Source organism: Arachis hypogaea, chromosome 14 (assembly GCF_003086295.3).
Source record: "Arachis hypogaea cultivar Tifrunner chromosome 14, arahy.Tifrunner.gnm2.J5K5, whole genome shotgun sequence".
NCBI classification, from domain to species: Eukaryota; Viridiplantae; Streptophyta; class Magnoliopsida; order Fabales; family Fabaceae; genus Arachis; species Arachis hypogaea.
This window is the reverse complement of record NC_092049.1, coordinates 125,992,104-126,014,767: the sequence shown is the minus strand read 5'-3', so window position 1 is coordinate 126,014,767 and position 22,664 is coordinate 125,992,104. Positions and strand designations below refer to the sequence as shown.

Below are 22,664 nucleotides of genomic sequence, written 5' to 3'. Positions count from 1 at the left end.
TCTTTCTGAAAATTAGGGATTCAACTCAACGATCTTGTAAGTTTCAAGATTCGGATGCTCAAAACCACAAGTTTGATTCAAACTTCAAACCTATTAGATCTTTCACATCAGTGCTCGTGATCGGAGCCTTCACCTCTATCCACGCTCACCGCACCATATTAAAGAACCGTGAATTGAGGTGAAGCAACTCTCATCATCTCTGTCGTGTAAGCTTAGATGTGAAGAGAAGTGAAAAATGGAGGAAGAAAACTAAAGAAATCAAGAATGAGTGAAGAACGAGAAGAAAGTTCTAGAAAGTGGAAGAAAGAGTTGGAAGAAGAAGTTAGTTCTCAGAGAGAAAAAGCATGAGTGTTGGCATCTCTAAAATAAGAGAATGAACCACACAAAAACTCCTTACTCAGGTTCTATTCAATATATATGCTTACAATTAAAAAACTAACAAACTAACCTACTGTACAAATTTCAACAAACTAAGCTTGACTAACTTAATTATATCTAACAAACTTGGAGTACAAATGTACTCTCAAACTAAAGTATAATGACTATTGATCATGTAACAAAAGATGTTATGAGTACTATAAAAGTTTGTAATATTCTAGTGATTTAGGTAAATACATGATAAAAATATTTTTTTCTTTAAGATCTAAATTATTATTGACTATGTAGAGTATTTCTTAAAGAAATTTAGGAGTACTATAAAAATTTGTAATATCCTAATGACTTAAAAATAGACAAAAGAGTATTGTATGGAATTCGAATTGATAGATCACAAATATTTTAAAGAAGTCTCGTAATAAAATATTTTGTTAGCTTTTTTTTAATGTATGAAATAAAATATATATTTTTTAATTTTTAAATTATTAATTTTTTTAATAAATTTTTTAATAAATTTTTTTAATAAATTATTACTTTTTTAACAGCATAGGAATTACTGTGTGTAATTTGAACCCACCTGGTTCGAATTAGTGTGTGCGTGTGTTTGTGTATAATTCGAACCCAGTTGGTTCGAATTATGTATCCTTGTAGTTCGAACTCAGCTAGTTCGATTTAGTGTGAACTTCATTCTTGAACAAATCGAACTGTGTAGGTTCGAATTATGTAGAACTGTAATTCGAACTAAGTTGGTTCGAATTACATAGAGATGTCCTTTGGTTGATACATGAACCAGATTTTCCTTTGGCGGATTTGTGTAAATAATTGGTCACCATGGCTTATTAACGTTTTTTGCCCTAATTTTTTGGCGTTTTGGTGCAATATTTTTTTTTTTCATTTTCGATTTATCCTCTAAGTAAGCGATAACATCTATCAAATTAATAAAATTAATATAAAAAATACTAATTTTTTATAGCATCTTATTATAATTAATATTCTAAATAATTAATAATTTTCTATGTCATATTATTGTAATTAATAAAATTAATTTAACATAATTATTAATTTCTCATATTATATTATTATAATTAATAAAATTACTTTAAAAATTTACTAATTTCTAAAATTATATTACTATAATTAATAAAATTATTAAAAGAATAACTAATTTCCTAAATTATATTACTATAACCTATAAAATTATTCTAAAAAATTACTAATTACACATAACATCTTACTAAAATTAATAAAATTATTCTCCATATCATTTAATTATAATTAATAAAATTAATATAACAAAATCATTAAATTTTAATATATATATATATATATATATATATCCTAAATTAATATATATCATAGTGCGAAAGCGTATAGAAATTAGAAAGTAGAAATTAATAGAAGAGTTGTCTCAATCTTTCTCAACCAAAACTTTCTGTATCCCTAATAGGGCGGCTGAATTGCCATTTCTCTGGTGGAAAAAAAAGTTAATGAGGCGATTTTAGTATATTGGGGACCGAAACTCTGAAGTCACTATTTATATTTGAGCATGGTACCGATTAAACACTAAATCCCAAATAAAAATAGTATCTAAAGCTCAAAAGATAGTATCTGATTTCATTTTCATTTAACTCCAAATCAAAAGTAATTATGGCTTATTCAATTTAGCATTTATAACAATAAATAAGATCACCGTTATATAAGTTATTTAATTTGAAATAGTATAATTTGTGATTATAATTAATATATATATTACCCACAAACAAATTAAAAAATTAAATAATTTCCTAACACTATGTACTCTCTATCTGTGAACCAACACGTGACTGTGCAAGTGATCGAAGACCCTTGGCTCTCATACTTTCTTTTTTTTCTACTTTGATATACGTCCATCCTTTCATTTGAACCTTAGAACTGGTTATTGCTTTTACTACATATATTGTTTTTTTTTCATTCTAAATTTATTTTCCAAGTCAGTGGTAATATGATAGGATTAGTATTGGACTAGCCCAATTAAAAAATTATACTATAAATAGGAACATTATATAATAATATAGAATATGCATGATGTAATTGAAAACTCTATTTTTTCTCTTTGACTCTAATTCTAGGGATTTCTCTTCTATTCTCTCTGATTATCTCTAATTCTCTCTAGTTCTTAATACAAATTCGTATCAAATGGTGCTCTCATTGAACACCATGCCAAATTCTCATGGTGATTCACTGGACTCAAGCTGGGATCAATTTCAAACTAATGTACAACACTTGGATTCAATTTATCAAGAACGGATCAAGATGCTTGAAGAAATTCAGGCAACTTGCACCAAAATTTGTGCAACCTTGCAAAATCATCAACGACTTCAACAGCCTCTAATTTTCCAGTTTCAAATCAAATCAAACTCAGAATTCCCACTCTTCAGTAATAATTCAACAAAGCTAGCAGCAGAAAATTCAATAATCACAGATCTCTGATTTTAGAATTCAGATCCAGAATATCAAATTGCAGAATTAGAGTCTACAACAGCAAAAGCTTTAGAATCAGCAAAGAATCTAGAAATTACAAAAGAAGTTCACATCAAAGGAGAAGAAGGAGACTCATCAGATTTCAATGTTTCATTTCAACCTCAAAAACAAACTAAATCAACTGAGCAGGCAAATAGAGCAATAATTCAGCGTTCATCTTTGTCTATTTGTAATTACTACCACGCAGTACTACAATTTCAGCAACAACAATAGAATTCTAGTCAAAATTCAACTCTCATAGATGTAGAAAAGGTAGAAGAAGCAACTGATTTGGCCAATGAAGAACAATCAGTTTTCAAATTTGAAGTCCAACCAGAACAACAATAGGAATCAACAGCAATTTCAGATCAAGCTGGATGTCCAAATTCAATTCAAATACCTCTAATTTCAGAGCACACAGAGGCGGAGGGGTGAATCGACCACAGCCAAAGCCACCTTACGCGTTTTCAGATGCAACGGTTGGCATGGCACCAACAACCAGCACCGGCGAGGCTACGGTTCTACTTCGAGGTGCAAAGGGAGAGCAGATACTTGCGATGGCCGGGATTGACGGAGCAGCAACGATGGATGACGACGACGTTACCAATCTGAACAACTGTCGTGGCACCTCCACAACCGAGACGCGAGGAGCGCAGGGCGTGCCAGATTGGTCGACGGTCTCTCACGACGCGGCTTCGGTGATGGGTTCCAGAGAGTTGGGCGTCCGATCTCGGAGGCGATTCTACGAAGTTGGAACTCTACCATTTGATACGAATTTGTATCAAGAATTAGAAAGAATTAGAGATAATCAGAGAGAATAGAAGAGAAATCCCTAGAATTAGAACCAAAGAGAAAAAGTAGAGTTTCTAATTACATTATGCATATCCTACATTATTACATAATGTTTCTATTTATAGTAAATTCTTTAATTGGTTAGCCCAATACTAATCCTATTATAATACCTATTAAATTAATAAAATTAATATAAAAAATACTAACTTTTTATAACATCTTAGTATAATTAATACTCTAAATAATTAATAATTTTTCATGACATATTACTATAATTAATAAAATTAATCTAACATCATTATTAATTCCTCATATCATATTACTATAATTAATAAAATTACTAAAAAAACTAATTTTCTAAATCACATTACTATAACCTATAAAATTATTCTAAAAAATTACTATTTTCACGTAATATTTTACTATAATTAATAAAATTATTCTTCATATCATTTAACTATAATTAATAAAAATGAATGTAACAAATGGCATAATCTCCCAATCCTCACTTAGAGGTCTCGAATTCAAAAATTACTCTTAACTTTGAAAAAAAATTATATTACTATATTTTAAAAAATTACTAAAAAAATTGAAAAAAAATTATATTACTATATTTTAAAAAATTACTAAAAAAATAACTACATGTTCCCTATAAAGTTATTCTAAAAAAATTAGAAATTTCACATATCATCTTACTATAATTAATAAAATTATTCTCAATATCATTTAACTATAATTAATAAAATTAATGTAACAAAAGCACTAATTTTCAATATATATATATATAATAATTTTATTAATGATAGTAAGATGTTATGTGAAATTCGTAATTATATATATTACTATAATTAATCAAGTTACTCTATAAATTATTAATTTAGGGTTTAGCGTAGGGGTGGCAACGGGACAGGTAGGGGCGGGTTTTTGCTCTATCCGACCCCGCCCCGCTGTACAACAACCCGCGTAGAATCCGCCCCGCATCTACCTGCGGGTAGTAAAACGTTGAACCCTAACCCGCCCCTGCGGGTACCTGCCCCGCCCCTACCCGCCCCTATAATTATTAAAATCTAACAAATAAAATTAAATTTCAAAATTTATATAACTATCATCACATACATAACATAAATTAAAGTAAAAATTTAAATATGATACAATATTATTAATCATTTACTAATTATTTTACATATATTATACATATTATATATTAAAATTATATATATACCGGGGTGGGTAGAGGCAGGTATTACCTAAACCCGACCCGCTCCGCCCCTTCCAAGAACCCGCCTCGCTAAAGACCCGCACGCCCCGAGCGGGTAAGAAAGAGGTGGGTACCCGCGGGTTCGGGTAGTGTTGCCATCCCTAGTTTAGCGTTTAGGGTTTTATGAATCCCTTATTTTTTATACTTGATATACGTCCATCCTTTCATTTGAACCTTAAAAATGATTATTGCTTTTACTACATATATTTTTTCTATTTTCGATTTATTCTCTAAATCAGCGGAACACTTATCAAATTAATAAAATTAATTTAAACTGTACTAATTTTTGTAGCATCTTAATATAATTAATAAGATAAATAATTAATAATTTTTCATGAAATATTTTTACAATTAACAAAATTAATCTAACATAATTATTAATTTCTCAATTCATATTACTATAATTAATAAAATTACTAAAAAATAACAAATTTTTTAAATTATATTACTATAAACTATAAAATTATTCTAAAAAATTACTAATTTCACATAACATCTTACTATAATTAATAAAATTATTCTCCATATCATTTAACTATAATTAATAAAATTAATATAACAAAATAACTAATTTTTAACATATATAATTAATCAAGTTACATGAAAGTTCTTTGTGTGACCTACCGGTTGAACTAATAACCCAGTGACTTAATAGTTTGATTGGTTCAATTACCGGTTCAATTCTAACAACTATTAAATTAATGAAATTAATCTAAACAATACTAATTTTTTATAGCATCTTACTATAATTAATACTCTAAATAATTAATAATCTCTCATGACATATTATAACAACTAACAAAATTAGTCTAACATAATTATTAATTTTTCATATCATATTATTATAATTAATAAAATTATTTTAAAAATTTACTAATTTTTCATATCCTATTATTATAATTAATAAAATTACTAAAAAATAATTAATTTCCTAAATCATATTACTATACCTTATAAAATTACTCTAAAAATTACTAACTTCACATAATATTTTACAATAATTAATAAAATTATTCTTCATATCATTTAACTATAATAAATAAAATTAATATAATAAAATCACTAATTTCATATATATATATATATATATATATATATATATATATATTACTGTAATTAACTAAATTATTCTAAATATTACTAATTTTCTAAAATATCTTACTATAATTAATGAAAAATGATTGAACCGAATTATTTAGCTCATAATAATTGGTTTAGAATATAGAATTAGTTTAGAATGTAAAATTTATTTATTATTCATTTTTCTTTTCATATAATGTTCTATTCTTCTCAAAAGACCAGTAGATAAATCTAACCAATCATGTTTTCCTCTTTTTGTTTAATAAAAAATCTAAAATTATAATAATCCAAAAAATGGAACACAAGTACACAACCATTCATCAGAATTCCGATCGATTCATTACTTTCAATTTCGCAAACTAATTAGAAAGAAGATCTGGTTGTGAAACTTGTTGGGAGGTTGTTGTGGGATCCAAAGCTTCATTGCGACAGAGTTCTCGCTGGAGGAGGGAGGATGCTGGAGAAGACAGTGCGGAAGCCGTCATGACCGAGTAGAGAGGAGAAGGAGTTGGTGGCGCGATGAAAGAGTGAGTAGGAAAGGCGGTGAGGAGGTTTGGAGTCATCGCCAAAAGTGGAGATAGTGACAGGGGCGGTGCGCTTGCGACGGCGGAGGAAGAGGAATAAGAGAAGATGAAGAAAAGGGAGGCATCTGCTCAATCGTACATGCGACAATATCTCCCTCTTAATCTCCTCCCTACCACACCTAATCCTCCTCGTCGGGGCATCTGTTCCATGGTTGCTATCGAGGCGTTGCTGCAGACCTAGAGTACCGTCGTCTGCCGACACAATCGCCGGCGTTGGGGATGCTGTCATCGGTGGTGAAGGACTGTGCTAGTGAGGAGGGGTCATGCGCGTTGGTGGCGAGTATTTTGGCCAAGAAGCCATCCTGCCCCAGCAGCATTACATGTTGTGCCAGTCTCACTGTTGTCCCTCTCCCATTTTGGCCTAACGCCCCCACTCCAATGTTCATCAATCTCCGCCTGCATCTCTGTTGTTTGTGCAAAATAATACAAAAAAATACCTTGTCCAAAAAAAATTCCATCCGTTTTGAATTAATTTAAACATCTAATTTTCTATTTTTTTGATATATAATACCACAAAATATTTTAAATCTCATAACAATAACCATCATAAAACTAATATTTGTAAAGTTACTTCTTTTTTTTCCAAAGGCAATGAAATTTCATTAATAGAAATAGAATGAGGTGTCCACATTACAAGGACAGAAATAAGCAAAAGGGGATCTCCCAAAAGGTCATCTGAAGAGACCAAAATTAACATCAAAAGAGAAAAGTGAAACATTGGTAAGAGCAACTAAGGGGGAGAGTACTGAGGAAGGTCTCTCATTTCTCTGACTAGCTTCGTCACCGAGGCTATTACTTCCACTGGGTTGCGGCGTGTGCCCTCAACCAGCTATTTCGTTCTTTCCAAATCAACCAAAGGGTTACAGCAATCTGTTGCAGCAGCGAGTTCTCTCTTGTTCTACCATGCCCTCGAACTAACGCCAACCACCATGAGCTGAATTCAATGACCTCCGAGCTAGGTAAGCACCAGTTGAGTTGAGATTGCCCCCATATTTCTTATGTTTCTCTGCATTTAACCAAGCAATGAAGTTGGATTTCCTCTGTTTCCTGATAGCAAGGGTAGATTCCAATAGTGGACGGGAATCGGTGATGGAGAAGAGAGGAGATTGGTAGATGTTCATGGCATGCTTTCCAGAGGAAGATTTGGATTTTGTGGGGGACTGAGAGCTTCCATAAGGATGTCCAAAGGTCCTTCAGACGCAGATTTGGAAGGCCAAGCTCCAAGGGCTCGTGGAAAAAGTTGTAGGCAATCTGGTATCTTTCAGCGACACTGTAAGTGTTTGATCTGTGCAAAGCCCATTTAATTTTATCACTATCACCTTCAATCGGAACTGATAAAATTCTGCTACTAATGTCTTCGGTAAAAACTTGCTGAATCATATTTGTGTTCCACTGGCCATTTGAAGTAATTAGATCTTTAACCCAGAAAATTGTTGGATCTATAGCTTGATGAGCTGATTGTGGAAGGACAGTGAAAGGATAGGGAGGTGGAAGCCACGAGTCTTCAAAGATTCTGATTTCTGAGCCTGTGCCAACGCTCCAAGAGAGCCCCTTCTCAACCACTTTGTGCCCCTCTAGCAAGCTGCGCCACCCCCATGAAGGTGTGTTTCCAGTCTCGACTTTTAATGCATTGCAATATCGATAATACTTTCCTTTTAATATTCTAGATAGGAGTGAACTTGGTTGTGTTGTTATTCGCCAAAACTGCTTCCCCAGTAAGGCTAGATTCTGCGCCCTAAGGTCCTTGATCCCTAGTTCCCCTTCCTTCTTGGGTCTTGTCGTAGTATTCCAGCTGATCCACACTATTTTCCTCTCTGTACCTCGTTGTCCCCACCAGTATTGAGAGAGCATGCTATGAATTTCTAAGATGAGTGTGTCTGGGAGCTTAAAACAGGACAGTGAATATATAGGGACTGCTTCTCCTACTACCTTGAGTAATGTGTGTCGACCTCCTGCTGACAGTAACTTTCTTTTCCAGCCTAGAATATGCTTCCTGATCTTATCCTTAATGAGGCTGAAAGTAGCTTTCTTCGATTTATTAACAATAGAAGGAAGGCCCAAATATTTGTCTGTAGCCCCAATGTGGTTGATATTTAGAGCCGCTGCCCATTGATTTCTGAGTAAATCCGGAGTATTATGACTGAAGAAGACTGACGATTTGTTGAGATTCACTTTTTGTCCACTAAAACCCTCATATGTATGTAAGAGTTCCAAAATATTCTCGCACGAGATCGTAGAAGCCTTGCAAAATAGGATCGAATCATCCGCAAACAGTAGGTGATTGACTCTGGGGCACCTCCTTGACACTTGAATACCTTGAATTAGATTGTTTTGTTCTGCCTTGTGTAGCAAGAAGGAGAGACCTTATGCACAGAATAAGAAAAGATATGGGGATAGGGGGTCTCCTTGACGGAGACCTCTATTTGGTTTAAAGAAACCATATGGTTGACCTTCCACAACGACAGAATAAGAAACAGTTGTGACTAACTCCTGAATCCAAGCAATCAGAGTACCATCAAAGCCTAGTTTAGCTAACATGAACCAGAGAAAGTGCCATTCCACCCTATCATAAGCCTTGCTCATATCTAATTTCACAGCCATTTCAGTCTCCAGCCCTTGCCTCTTATTTTTAAGATAATGCATATATTCATGTGCAATTAAAATATTGTCTGAGATCAAGCGGCCTTTAATAAAAGTACTCTGGTTAAGGCTTACCAAATTTTTCATCAAACCTTGAAGTCTAAAAATCAGAATCTTAGAGATAATTTTATAGACCACCGTAGAGAGGCTAATAGGTCTCACCTGAGTCATGTTGTTAGCATCTGGAACTTTAGGAATGAGACAAACATAGGTGTGGTTTAAGCTCTTAAGAAGTCTTCCACCTGCATAGAAACTTCGAGTTGCCCGAAATAAGTCACTGCTAATGATGTCCCAGTAACACTGGAAAAACTTGGCTATCATGCCATATTCTCCCGGGGCACTTTGGGGATACACACTGAACGTGGCTCTCTTAACTTCTTCTATCGTAACCGGTCTTCGCAATCTACGGTTCATGGAAGGGGAAACCTTAGGCTCAAAGTCGGTGAAATAAGGATCCGGTTCGGTTTGGCATGTGGAAGAGAATATCTCCTTAAAATATTCCTCAGCTACTCCTGTAATGTCTGAGTTTGTAGTTGTTGTTTCACCATTTACATTCTCTAATTTCCAAATCATGTTCCTTCTCATCCTGTTTCTGAAGTTTTGATGGAAGAATTGAGTGTTGCGGTCCCCTTCTTGAAGCCATTTAACCCTGGATTTCGCCTTCCAATACATCTCTTCATCATGGTAGGCTATTTCCAATTTTCGCTCTAGTTCCAGCAGTTCCTCCCCACCATACATGCCCGCTGACCTCAGCTCTTCAATCTGACAGCTTAGTTGCTCAATCTGTTTTTTAGAGTTATGCTCTCCCTCTCGTTGCCATTGAACGATGCGGTGTCTACATCGTTTTAACTTCTGGGCCAGAATGAACATTGGGGAGCCAGAGATTTCTTCTTTCCAAACATCACAAATAATCTGTCGCACCTCAGGTTTTGAGCACCATAGCTCTTGGAACGTGAATCATTGCTTAGAGTTCCCTGGTCTTGGGTTGGAATCTATCAAAAGAGGGGCATGGTCTGAGCCCAACTCCGAGAGCCTAAGGACCACCGAATTAGCATACAACGACAGCCAATCAGTCCCGACCAGGACCCTATCCAATCTTTCCTGTACCAAGTCATCTCCGCGGCGCCTATTTGTCCAAGTGAAGGGTCTCCCTACCATTCCTATGTCCACCAGAGTTCCATCATCAATAAAGTTGCGAAATGCAGCGATGGAAGATGCCGATTTAGCAATACCTCCCAATTTCTCAGCTTGCGAAGTGATGGCATTAAAGTCTCCAGTGACTACAACTTTTCCTCCGAATTGTTGGATGACCAGCTGTAATTGAGAGAATTGTAATGAACGCACTTGCTCATTGGTGTTTAAGTGCACCCCTATCAAACCCCATCTCTCGTTAAGACCTTGATCAGTAATTCTTTCCGCGATAAAGAATTGGTCCGATTGCACAACCTGCACTGTCACCCCTTCCCTCCAAGCCAACACCATTCCTCCCGCCACACCATCAGGGTCAACGATAAACCAATTACTAAAACCAGTTGCCTTTAATTTTTGCTCCACATTACAAGCCTGGTTCTTAGTTTCACATAAGAAACCAAGCTCGGGGAAGTGGGACCTTGACATCCCTTTCAAATGATGGACTGTCAGGAGTTTTCTCAAACCCTGACGGTTCCAGCAGAGTAGCTTCATATCTCCTTGGGTGCCAATTGAAGGCTGGCACCCTCCACCTGATCATCCAAACTCCAATTAAGACCATGGCAAAGCTTTTTTTGCTGCTCATTATTTTCTTTACCCACACTCCTCCTTTTCTCTCTAGCTTGTTTGATGTAGTGACCTCCTTCCCTTGTCATTTGCTTCAGCTTCGGGGTCTTCCCTTTTTTAGTAGCCATAGTAGCAATATTGGTATTTCCATTAGCATCAACCTGAGCTATCGGAATTTCTCCCAAAATCATCGAGGATGTAGATTTAGTTGTAGGGATCCAAGAATCAGTATTTTCAGTTGAATCCTCTACACTGGCCTCTGTGTTACTTCTTATTGGGTTCTTAGTTTGTGTCTTCGGTTCTGACATGCTAAGCTTTGAGAAGTCTTCCATCAGCCGGGTTGGGGGAGGTTTCTTCTTTGGGTGAGGCGTAGGGCTGGAAGTGAGCCGAGCTGAGCCGAGCTAGACCAAGCTCAAGCTCGGCTCACGAAAATTGAGCTTGGCTCACGGCTCGACTCATTAACAATCGAGCTTATTTCTTAAGCTCAAGCTCGGCTCACCAAAAGCTCACGAGCTGGCTCGAGCTCACGAGCTGGCTCAAATAAGAGAAACATAAATACATAATCTATAATTTTATATCAATAAATTATAACTTATATATTTTTAAAAATATTTGAAAAGATCAATTTTATATATTTTTTACCTATCAATAAATTATAAATTTTTTGTTTTTGTCCTATATTAAAATTATATGTAAAAAATAAATATAAATATTAAATAATTAAGATTGTTATATATATATATAATCGAGCCAGCTCACGAGCTAATGAGCTGAGCTTATCCAAGCTCAAGCTCGGCTCATTTAATTTATGAGCTCAATTTCAGGCTCAAGCTTGGCTCACCAGCTCACGAGCTTAGCTTATCGAGCTGTTAACGAGTCGAGCTCGAGCTGGCTCATGAGCTGGCTTGACTCACTTCCAGCCCTAGTGAGGCGGCATTGAGCTTGGTTTATTATGGAATCCCCTTTCATTATCTGCAATTCTTCTCCCCACTTGATCAGACTTCACCCAGTCTCCAATTTTGTTTTCCTGAATATGACCGGCAGCGGAATCTTCTAACCATTGTGAACAATTTTTGATCTCGTGACCTAAATTTGCACAATAAGTACACACGGTGCCTAGCCTTTCATACCTGAGACCAATTTCGATGGCCTTCCTATCTGGACCAGCAATTAGCAGGCTGTCTTTTACTTTCTTCTCACCACAAATATCAACCCGAGCCTTGAGGATTCTATTTTCTTTTCCCTTGACTTCAAAAAAACCCAAATCAGACACCTTCCCCAAGCTTTCTCCTATTTTCCTCCCAGCTTCCAGTGTTTTGAACTTTTATGGGATTCCCCACAATTGTACCCAAACTGGGAATTCAGATATGACATTGGCAGCAGCCTCCTCCTGGATATTTCATCGTCTAACGTGCAGAACAAAATTTTTAAATAGCCAAGGAGAGCTTGTTCAATTTTCAGTAATTCTTCTTCCATATCAAAGAAAAATTGAAAGACATTAGGTTTTATTTCAGTAACTCTGAATCCTTTCGGCTTACCCCAGATCGCTGTTAACGCATTCTCCATGGTGTCCGTTGTGAATTGTCTATTAGCGAAAATTCTGCCTGTCAGGCTATTGGCACAGGCTTGAACCCCTTCTATGATATCTTCTTCTCCAAGAAATACCACCCCTCCACAGCGATCTTCTGCATTCTGGTTCCTCCAGTCAGTCTCTTCTCTCTTATCGCCCATACTGCAGCGTCTTAATGCAGTGGTCAGGTGCTCAGAACTGAATCAGATCCCAATTTGAATTTATTAGATTGAAGAGCCTTAGTAGGCGCTAGAATAAACCCTAGCAGAGCACTAGAGAAGCCTTAGTAGGCGCTAGAATTGACATCTAACTTAGTTATTATTTGTAAAGTTACTTCACTAACACAAAAGCTGCATAAAGCATTAACTAGCCAATCACATGAAACTAAATTTAAAAAGATCTTTAGCGTTAGATTAACAAGCATACATAATCCAACGGCTCCTCATTAAAAACTCTTACCAGTAAGCTAAATAACTTTTTGGCATTTCAATGCCACAAACATCAATCGCTCACTGAATCTGTGCCTCGCTTTTTAAGTGGAAGTGGAACAATCGAGTTTCTAAAATGTGTGATCTCATTCCTGAAATAGCTAATCAGCTATTTAGTTTTTGAGATAGTTAGGTTATTCAGATAAGTTTCTGATTTAATTTTCATTTAAATTTTGACTATCTCAAGTTTAGAAGGAACCTAATTTATTTTTATTACCTGAAAAAAATTTCTATTAACACACTTGAGCAAACATTAGATAGCACATTAACGAAATTATTAAATTATATTTTGGTTTGTTAATCATCAAAATACATTAAGACATTGTGGTGCTAATAATTTTTCCACTTTTGATGATGATAAAACAAATATAACTTAAAAAATTTCGTTAATTCTCATATATACAAAGAATTATAAGATGCACAAGATAAATCATGATATACAAGGATTTGAATCTTGTAAATTTTAAATTTCACTTTAAAAGGTAAAGTATGATCTATCAATATTTATTTTATAAGTGAAACCAAAAAAAATATGAGAAAAAAAATATTCAGTGATGAGAGATCTTACTTTATCTTCTAAAATGAAAATCTAAAATTTAGAGTATCCAAATTCGATATACAAGAGGACAGAGACAAACAGATCACATTCTAAATGTGTCTATACCATGGATCTGACCGTCTGGTCGGACCGATCTAACCATGAATCAGTAGGATTAATGGTTCGGTTCATCATTTTAAACTGCTCAATCAAAAATCGGACGTGAGTTGATGAACTGGCCGAGAATCAACTAGTCGAACCGGAATCGGTCGGTTTTACTAAACGAGGCTGTTCAGATTTTTTTTCAAAAAAAAAAAAAAGAAAAAAACCCAGCCTTGTGCCCCCGCCCCTTACCCCTTCCTTCAGATTTCAGAAAGCACTCAGGGGAGTGTGCCTGTGCCCCCGCAACCCTAGCCTCCACCACCGCCGCAAGGAGTGAACCATTGCCGCCGTCCGTCGCACTCAGGGCTTCTCTCTTCCTCTTGTCGGCGTTCTCGAAGTCTCCAACCCCTGTTCGCTCTCAGACTCACCAATCGCAGGCGCGCAGCTTCTTCCTCGAGCGTTCGTCATCTTCGTCTGCTGACTCTGCTCGCCGTGTCAGACCGAAGGTCAGTGCTCACTGCTCACTTGTTCTTCATTTTTTTAATTTTTTTTAATGCTCCGGAAATCAAATCACAGGATGATTAATTGATTATTGATCAGCTTTGGCTGCTTTGCTGGTGCTGTTGTTTTGTGAGTTTTTTGCACAGTGATGTGCTGCTAGAGAGTGAATTGCTGCTGTTTTGTGTTTGTGTCATTGTGTGTTTGTGTTTTACTGATTGTTCTGAATTGTTCTCCATGGTAGGTCTTGTTTGAGATAACAACAAAGGTAAAGTTGGTAATGAAGTCATATCTTTGTTCTGAATTGTTTTTCATTAGATGCATAGGCTTGGTTGTAAAAACAAAAATGTGCAAGGACTTATTGGAAAGTTGTGTGTAAATTCAAATTGCTATTACATTCTAATGAATGTACCTCTGCTGTAAAAAAAAATACTGTCCAGCTTTTAACATTCTCATTCTTAATTTGTTAATTATGGTTAGATTGCGACTGTCTTGATGATTTATTAATTTGTTACGGATAATAGTATCAATCAAGAAGTATTTGTTGATGATAATACATCTGTGTATAATGATTTGGCTGCTAATCCTCCTGTTCCAATGATGCTGCCATTTTTAGGGTGTTTATTTATAGTTTATTTATTATTTTACTATGAAACGATTTTTTTTTGTTGGACCAATAAATTAGTAAATTAATTATTAGAACGGTTTGATAATCGATTCGGTTTTCAGAACCTTGGTCTATACTATCCTGTATGTTTTTGGTATATCTTCTCCTGAGTTGCAAAACCCATATGAGGTGAGATGGATGAGAGAAGAAATTTGGAATTAAGGTATTTCTGAGTTGGCTATGACCTTTCTCCCAATTTTTTCACTATTATTTCTCTCCTTTTTGTCATGACTCTGCAATTCGAATCATTGAGGAACAAAGAGAATATCTCAATATGTTAAACGTAATCTCAAGGAGTTGTTTTCATTGATCTGCCTCAACTCCTTCCACATTTTAATTGATCATCATTTTCATCTATAATTTAGTCAAGTAAACAAAGGAGATAAACGAATGATCTAGGAATGGTTGAAAGAATTAACCTCCATACGACAGGATGGTCATTAGATGAGCTTTTTCAAAAAAAAAAAAAAAAATACACGATGGATAAAATTATATCCTTAAAATGACATAATAACTCTCTGAAAGTTTCATAATAGAGTATATTAAAAAATATATATGAATTTTTAAATATCAAAAGCAAAAATTAACTTAGCCAAAATTAATGGGTATGCATCTTCCTTTTTTTTTAGTTTTATTTTATTTTTATAAATTCTTCACTATTATTATATATATTTTTTTTACTCTCCTTTGCACATGTTAATTTGTTTTTATTATTATTCTATTATTTCATTGTTTCAAATTATAATATGAAATCAAATGCTCTCCTTTTTTTTTTCAATTGATATATTAACAATATTTTCCTATTGGGTTGCTTTGTTTTTTTATACTTTTAAATTTGTTAAATTTTCTTTATATTTTTTTATTAGTATAGCCATACACATTTGTTCATAAAAGAGAATATACACGGTTTTTTCAATATATTATTATTTTATTTATATTCTATTATTGTATTCTAACTATACACTATCTAATAAAGGAAGAAAAATATAAATATTTATCTTATTGAATTCACAATATCTCTATTTAATAATTTTATTTATTAATTTTACTATTATATTATAATATGATGCTTTAATTACACGTTTATGTATTTTTAATAATTATTGAAAAATAATTATATTAAAAGTATAATCTATTTAGTTAATGACTTTCTAGATATCAATTTTTCTTTAAGAATTATATAAAAATTTTAATTTAACCTTCCTAAAATATTAAGTTTAGTCTCTTTTATATTACAAAATTAATTTTTTTTTATCTTTTTCTAAAATTCAGTCTAATTCTACTCCTATATATATGTATATCAGATAATTATTAAAAAAATATTTATACAATAAAATAAAAATTCCAATAAAAATATAAATGAAATAGAAATTCATGGCTAGCTTAAAACTTGAGAGAAAGAATGAGAAAAACCTAAACAATACAGTGTCTGATTCGCCAGAGCCACCTTCCCGCTCTTTTCTGAGTCAGCCAGATTCCACTACTAATTTGTGCTTTCCGCGAATCCTTCTTCCTCTCTCCGAAGCCCTAATTGCTGAAGATCACCCCCAGCCCCCAACGCTATCTCCTCTCTCGAATCTCTTTCTCAGTTTCTCGTCACTCTCTCCGACGACCTCAAGCTCTCCCTTCCCTGCGCTCGCTTCTCCGGCGGCAGAAGCAGACGGAACCGCATCTGGTCCCTCGGCTGGTGGTGGTCGTTGTCTTCTTGCTTCTCACGGTCTCTGTCTCGCACCTGGTCTCGATCTCTCCCTTCCCTGCGCTCCTCGTCGCCGGTAGCAGAGGCAACAGATCCCGGTGCGCTGGTCTTCGTTGTCGTCTTCTTGCTTCGAGCCTTGCCGTCAGCTTCTCCCTCGCCATCAGCTTCTCCTTCGCTTCGCGCAACCCGATTTAGTGAGTTCCCCCTGTTCTTTTTGTTTCAATTTTGTTGCTGCATCACTGTACTTTGATTTTGTTGCTGAATGTAATTTGTTGCTGAAAGTTGAATGCGTTGCTGAAATTTGTTACTGATTATCATGAACCTTGAATTTGTTGTTGACTTGCCAAAATAATCACTTAGGTTAACTTAGCTTAAGTTTGTTGATCATTACTGAGTTTATTGAACCTTGAATTTGGTGCTGTTTTGCTGAATAATGACTTAGTTAAATTTTGTTGTTGTTGTTGTGAATCTGTAAATCATGTTGAATTTGTTACTTATTTATCATCACTGAAGATTGAATCTATTGTTGTCTTGCTGAAATAAGCACTTATCTAAATCTTTTGTTGTTGTAAATCTGTAAATCATCTCTTGAGATAAATCTTTTGTTCCTAAAAATGATGATAGTTGAATTTGTTGTTGAAAATGAGGTTCATTCTCTCTGCAATTATTCAGTTAAATTGTTGTCCCATACTTTCTGTTTGTATTATTATGAATTATTTTTGGTATTGATTTGTGAAAGATACACACATGTAGATATAGATGCAAATCAAAATGAAGGAAATGTTGGTCAAGCTTCAAATTTGTTTTATGAAGATATAGATGCCAACTTTCAGATTGAATTTGATTTACTGATTGTGTTATCTTTTGTTTTTTCTTGTTCTTTAAATTGAGAAAGTATTTTGTACTATTGACTAGTTTGTTATATTTTTTTGCGTCATTTGTTATGTCTAAGAATTGATATTTGATTGCTATTAATATATTTATGAAGACATACATTTTAAGTTTTAACTTTTGATTTTAATTTTATTTTTATAATTTTATATTTTTATTTAATTATGACCGGGTGAATTAGCGACCCACCGTTTGAACCAGTGACCTGGTGACCCTAACTAGGTCAATTACCGGTTCGGTTTTGATAACTATGGCCACACGAGTTCACTTCTCCCTCTCCTAGTTTCGGTAGGTGAACCCTCTACTCCTTTTTGATAGTTGATTGTTGCTATGTTGTTCACTTTTTGCTTGCTGTGTTAGCTGTTTCTTGCTGGATTTATTAAACTTTTTGCTTTGCTGCTGGTTGCTGTGTTTTTCAAATCTTGCTGCTATGTTGCTAATTTGTTAAATTGTTAAGTTGATAATTGTTGCTGTGTTAGTTGTTTCTAGTTGAATTTATTAAATTTTGTGCTATGTAATTATTGCTGCCTAGTTGTTCTTGTTTTTGGGTTGTATTTTTATCTTTATCTTTTGTTTGTTATGTTGTTATACTGTCGTGCTGTGTTACTTCAATTGTTCTTGTTGTTAGGTTTCTTGCCGTAAATTATTGGAGTTAATTTTTTTTTCAGGTATGGGCAATAATATTTGATTTAATCAAGAAGCATTCGTGGATAACAATGCATCTGCCACTAATAATTTGGATATTCCTTTGTTATTTGATTCTTGTGTCGTACTTACGTGAGATTATAAGACTTTGGTTGATGTTGTACTTTTAATTTGTGTATTTTAAGATTTACATCTGAATACAATTATGTTTTTGTGTGTTTATTTATAATTTTATATATTATTTTATTGCAACTCAGTTATTTCGGTTGAACTACAATTGAACCGGTTGAGGAAGTAGTATAAATTAGCATATTGTTGCTGTTATTCTTATGATTTAGACCTGCAGATAAACTAATTGATTTGTCTCTTTTGCATTTTGAATGCCCCAGGGTTTCTATATGGTCCTGAACAATTCTTGAAGCCCACTCAGAGAGCCAACTTTATCTTTGAGAAAATGTCTGCACCATCATCATTGATAGAGTCTCTAGTTCTTCGGCTCCATGAGATCTCAGCTGTCAAATTTGGCAACTTCAAGCTCAAATCCGGCATCTCCTCACCAATCTACATAGATCTCCGCCTCATCATTTCTTACCCTTCCCTTCTCCAGCAAATCTCCCAAACCTTGATTTCCGCTGTTTCATCCACTACATTTGACCTCGTATGTGGGGTCCCTTATACGGCCTTACCTATTGCGACTTGTGTCTCTCTGGCACAGAACATTCCCATGGTAATGCGTCGCAAGGAAATCAAAGACTATGGCACTTCTAAAGCCATTGAAGGTGATTTCAAGGCTGGCCAAAGTTGCTTAATAATTGAGGATTTAGTTACCAGCGGCACATCTGTTTTGGAAACAGCCGCACCTCTTCGTATTGCGGGTTTGAAGATCAGTGATGCTGTTGTTTTGATAGATAGAGAGCAAGGTGGAAGGGAGAATCTGGAGGAGAATGGCATCAAGCTGCACTCGATTATCAAATTGACTGAGATGGTGAAAATTCTGAGGGATCACGGGAAGCTTGAGGAAGAGACGGTTAGGAATGTTATGAGATTCTTAGATGAAAATAAGAAGGTTGCTGCTTTGACAAAGCTGGAGAAGCCTGCAACCAAAGTTAAGCCTTTGTCGTTTTTGGAGAGGGCTAAGTTGTCCAAGAACCCAACAGGAAAGAAGTTGTTTGAGATAATGGCGGTGAAGGAGAGTAACCTATGCTTGGCTGCAGATGTTGGCACAGCAGCTGAATTGCTTGAAATTGCCGAGAAGGTGAGTACTTGGTTGTTCTTTTGCGAAAATTTCCCATCATATTGTTCAATTCATTTTCAAGGACAAGAATATTTCATTTCATTCACTTGGATCATCAGCTTGAAGATTTATTTTTAATCTGTGCCCACTCTCACCTAGTAAGAAAAGGTCAATTCATCCCAAACGTTCTTTTCTGTTTTGTGAAAGTTTGAGAGGGTTCATAATTGGGCAGAATAACCAGACTAATTCTCTGGCATTTTATTATCAAGGAGGCTGCATTTAAAAGTTTTGCTATAATAATAAATTTCTTGTGAACTACTTTGGCTGGTTTTTGTCAACAGGTTGGACCTGAGATATGCTTGCTGAAGACTCATGTTGATATTTTGCCAGATTTCACTCCTGATTTTGGTTCTAAGCTTCTCTCGGTATAGTGCTAAAAGAATCCTACTTCTGTTATGTGTTATTTTTTAATCTTGATATTGTTGACTTTGGAATGGATAGAAAATATATGCTAGCATTTATTAAAATAGAATCCCGATTCCTTCTTTTGTCTAGTATATAAAGAGTGCATGACTATGAGCATTATGCGTGATAAAAGATCTTGTACATTCTCCTAGTTTGGTTGTGTCTAATATATGCTTCTTTCTATTGAAGATTGCAGAGAAACATAACTTCTTGATCTTTGAGGATCGTAAATTTGCTGACATTGGTAACACAGTAACCATGCAATATGAAGGGTAGGAGGACTTGCTATATTTTGCTTTCCCTGTTTTGGATTTATCTTATCTCTTTCTTTTCATTGATGAAATCATTCTATTATTCTGGTATCTGCAGAGGGATCTTTCGTATATTGGATTGGGCCCATATAATAAATGCTCATATAATCTCTGGTCCTGGAATTGTGGATGGATTAAAATTGAAGGTATATAATTGCAGTCATTTTCATTATACTCTGTCAATTCTACGGAAAGATGTCAGTTAATAGCCTGACATTTTCTTGGATCATATGCAGGGCTTGCCTCGTGGCAGGGGTCTATTGCTGCTTGCTGAAATGAGTTCAGCTGGTAACCTTGCCAAGGGAGATTATACTGCTGCTGCACTGAAAATTGCCGAGGATCACTCTGACTTTGTAATTGGCTTCATCTCAGTCAATCCAGCATCGTGGCCAGGGTCACCGATAAATCCTTCTTTCATTCAGGCAACTCCTGGTGTTCAAATGGTAACTGGTGGCGATGCATTAGGGCAGCAATATAACACTCCATATTCAGTAAGTTTCTGCTTATTGGCCATGCATCTTCTAGCAGATGCTGAAGTTAAACATGTGAAGAATATCATCATACTATTGATTTTGTTGTTCTTTATTCAGTTGAAAAGAACTTTTATGGATAAAAAGATGTTAGTTGAAGGGAAAGATGCAGTATATTAGTTTCTTGGTCTTGAGAACAATAGCATATCCTTTTCTTACCTTCATCTTGACGATTTGTGGATCGATTTTCCAGGTTGTTCATGATAGGGGCAGTGACATTATCATTGTTGGCCGTGGCATCATCAAGGCAGCGAATCCTGCCGATGCAGCTCATGAATACCGTCTTCAAGGATGGAATGCATACTTGGCAAAGTGCACTTGAAGGATCTATGTCAACAATAAAAGGATGGACTAAATGTGGTTTTTTTGTGCTAACCATATTTCAACACTAAAAGGAAGAGCCTAAATGCACTTTTAAGGTTGTCTTCGAACAGTAAAAGGATGAACGAAAATTGTGTTCTTGTTTGTGCTAACTGAATTCCAACACAATAAAAGAACAAAAACTCCTTTATTCTAGTAAAATAAATTAATAATTAAATGATAATATATCGTAAAACGATTATGTCATATGTTATCATCTAACTTATGGAATAACTAATCTGATTCACAATTATATCATTCAGGATCAATTTGAGACATTATTATATCCTTCAAGAGCTAAATTGATGCACACTTGCTTTTTTTAAGAGTTAATTTGGTTATTAACCTCATCTTTTGATCTTGTCCTACTGGCTTTAATTTCAAAAGCACAAGAGCATAAATTGATTCATGGCTTGAATTTGATCGTTACAATATACCCATAAACTTCGAGATAGCTATTAAATTTGGACAAATCAAAAGTCTCTTTTAGTCAAAATACATCTACAGACAATAAAATTATGATCCAAGGTTCGATGAATTACTAGAAGACTCTGAACTATGTAGGCCAACTGAACTTAGGTGATCTCTTTGGCTCACAGGACCTTTTGGCTCTGCTCTCCTTCACGGCTTCACCCATGGATTCCTTAGTCATTTAGGTCTTTTTTTTCGGTTGTAACCTATGAGAATAGAACCATATTGAGAATATTATATATATATATATATATATATATATATATATATATATATATATTTAATTTGATAAAGTCTTTAATTTTTATTACTAGAATTTTAATATGATTAAGTTTTATTGTTTCATAAAGATTAAATATTAAGATATATTTTATTTAAAAAAATTACAAGTTCGTAATATTATTAAAAATACTAGTTCTTCTTACTACCATTTCCATATTCTCAAATTCAATTTATCGAGAATATGCAAGAATGAATTAATTTTTAGGACGAGGGGAAAATTCAATTTAAGTAATAACCACTCCTTAATTAGCTGATTAGTAATTCATATGCACATGTTGCGTATATATATATAGACATAGTCATCAATATAATTTCTTGAGACGTGTGAATTCAAACAAATTATATTGTATAGAAGATTATTTTAGTACACATGTATTTGGAAAATATATATTACTGTTACAGACAAATTCAAATTATTGAGGAAATAAGTTAAACATACATATACATGTAATAATATAAAGATCTCGTGTGTTATTAAAAAATCTAACTTGAAAGATTCATGTGTTGAGCTGAAAGCAAAAGTTAACATCTGAAGCACATGAGCACAATCAAGTTCACTGTATACACGTCCTTGTAATTTTCACACATCAAATGCAAGAATTTTAGAGATATAATTCTTCGTATTATTTTTTTTATTAGTTTAAATTTTTGAAATAAATAATATCATTATATGATATTAAAATTTTATGTTAAAGAAATCTAGAATTCGATCTAAAAAATAAAAAATAGTATAATATATATAAAAAAATCAAGTAATTTAAAAAAAAATTCTAAAAAAAATGTTAGAAATAAAATCATTCATGTTATTTTTTTTATCGACTTAAATTATTAAAAAAATGATATCATAACAAAAAATATGTATACATGACTAAGATCAAATAGCACGTGAGAGTTGAGATATTTATTATTACTACATTAGACATTAGTGTTTGA

The 22,664-nt window shown here is 34.2% G+C and overlaps 2 protein-coding genes across 4 annotated transcripts; one reads left to right on the top strand and one right to left on the bottom strand.

Moving 5' to 3' along the window:
* Positions 1–10,185: 10,185 nt before the first annotated feature.
* Positions 10,186–10,845, bottom strand: LOC140178723 (uncharacterized). The gene has a single exon (XM_072215954.1). The coding sequence runs from the start codon at positions 10,843–10,845 to the stop codon at positions 10,186–10,188; it is 660 nt and encodes a 219-aa protein (XP_072072055.1).
* A 2,977-nt stretch (positions 10,846–13,822) lies between these two features.
* Positions 13,823–21,162, top strand: LOC112744026 (uridine 5'-monophosphate synthase). Of its 3 annotated transcripts, XM_025793488.3 has the most exons (8): positions 16,232–16,736; positions 18,102–18,210; positions 18,468–19,333; positions 19,654–19,737; positions 19,967–20,049; positions 20,147–20,234; positions 20,325–20,579; positions 20,812–21,162. In XM_025793488.3, exons 2-8 carry the CDS (start codon positions 18,150–18,152, stop codon positions 20,938–20,940), a joined length of 1,566 nt encoding a protein of 521 aa, XP_025649273.1. In that variant the 5' UTR covers positions 16,232–16,736; positions 18,102–18,149; the 3' UTR covers positions 20,941–21,162. The 3 variants fall into 3 exon arrangements, with proteins under 3 accessions (XP_025649275.1, XP_025649274.1, XP_025649273.1); XM_025793490.3 differs by lacking the exons at positions 16,232–16,736; positions 18,102–18,210 and adding an exon at positions 13,823–14,187; XM_025793489.2 differs by lacking the exon at positions 18,102–18,210 and having other exon boundaries at positions 16,223–16,736.
* The last annotated feature ends 1,502 nt before the right edge of the window (positions 21,163–22,664 follow it).

Coding starts and splice junctions, on each gene's coding strand:
- LOC112744026 (XM_025793488.3), top strand. CDS start 18,150: ATGCATCTGCCACTAATAATTTGGATATTCCTTTGTTATTTGATTCTT. Junction 18,211..18,467: donor GATTCTTGTGTCGTACTTAC/GTGAGATTATAA, acceptor TGAATGCCCCAG/GGTTTCTATATGGTCCTGAA. Junction 19,738..19,966: donor TTGGTTCTAAGCTTCTCTCG/GTATAGTGCTAA, acceptor TTTCTATTGAAG/ATTGCAGAGAAACATAACTT.
- LOC140178723 (XM_072215954.1), bottom strand. CDS start 10,845: ATGTCAAGGTCCCACTTCCCCGAGCTTGGTTTCTTATGTGAAACTAAG.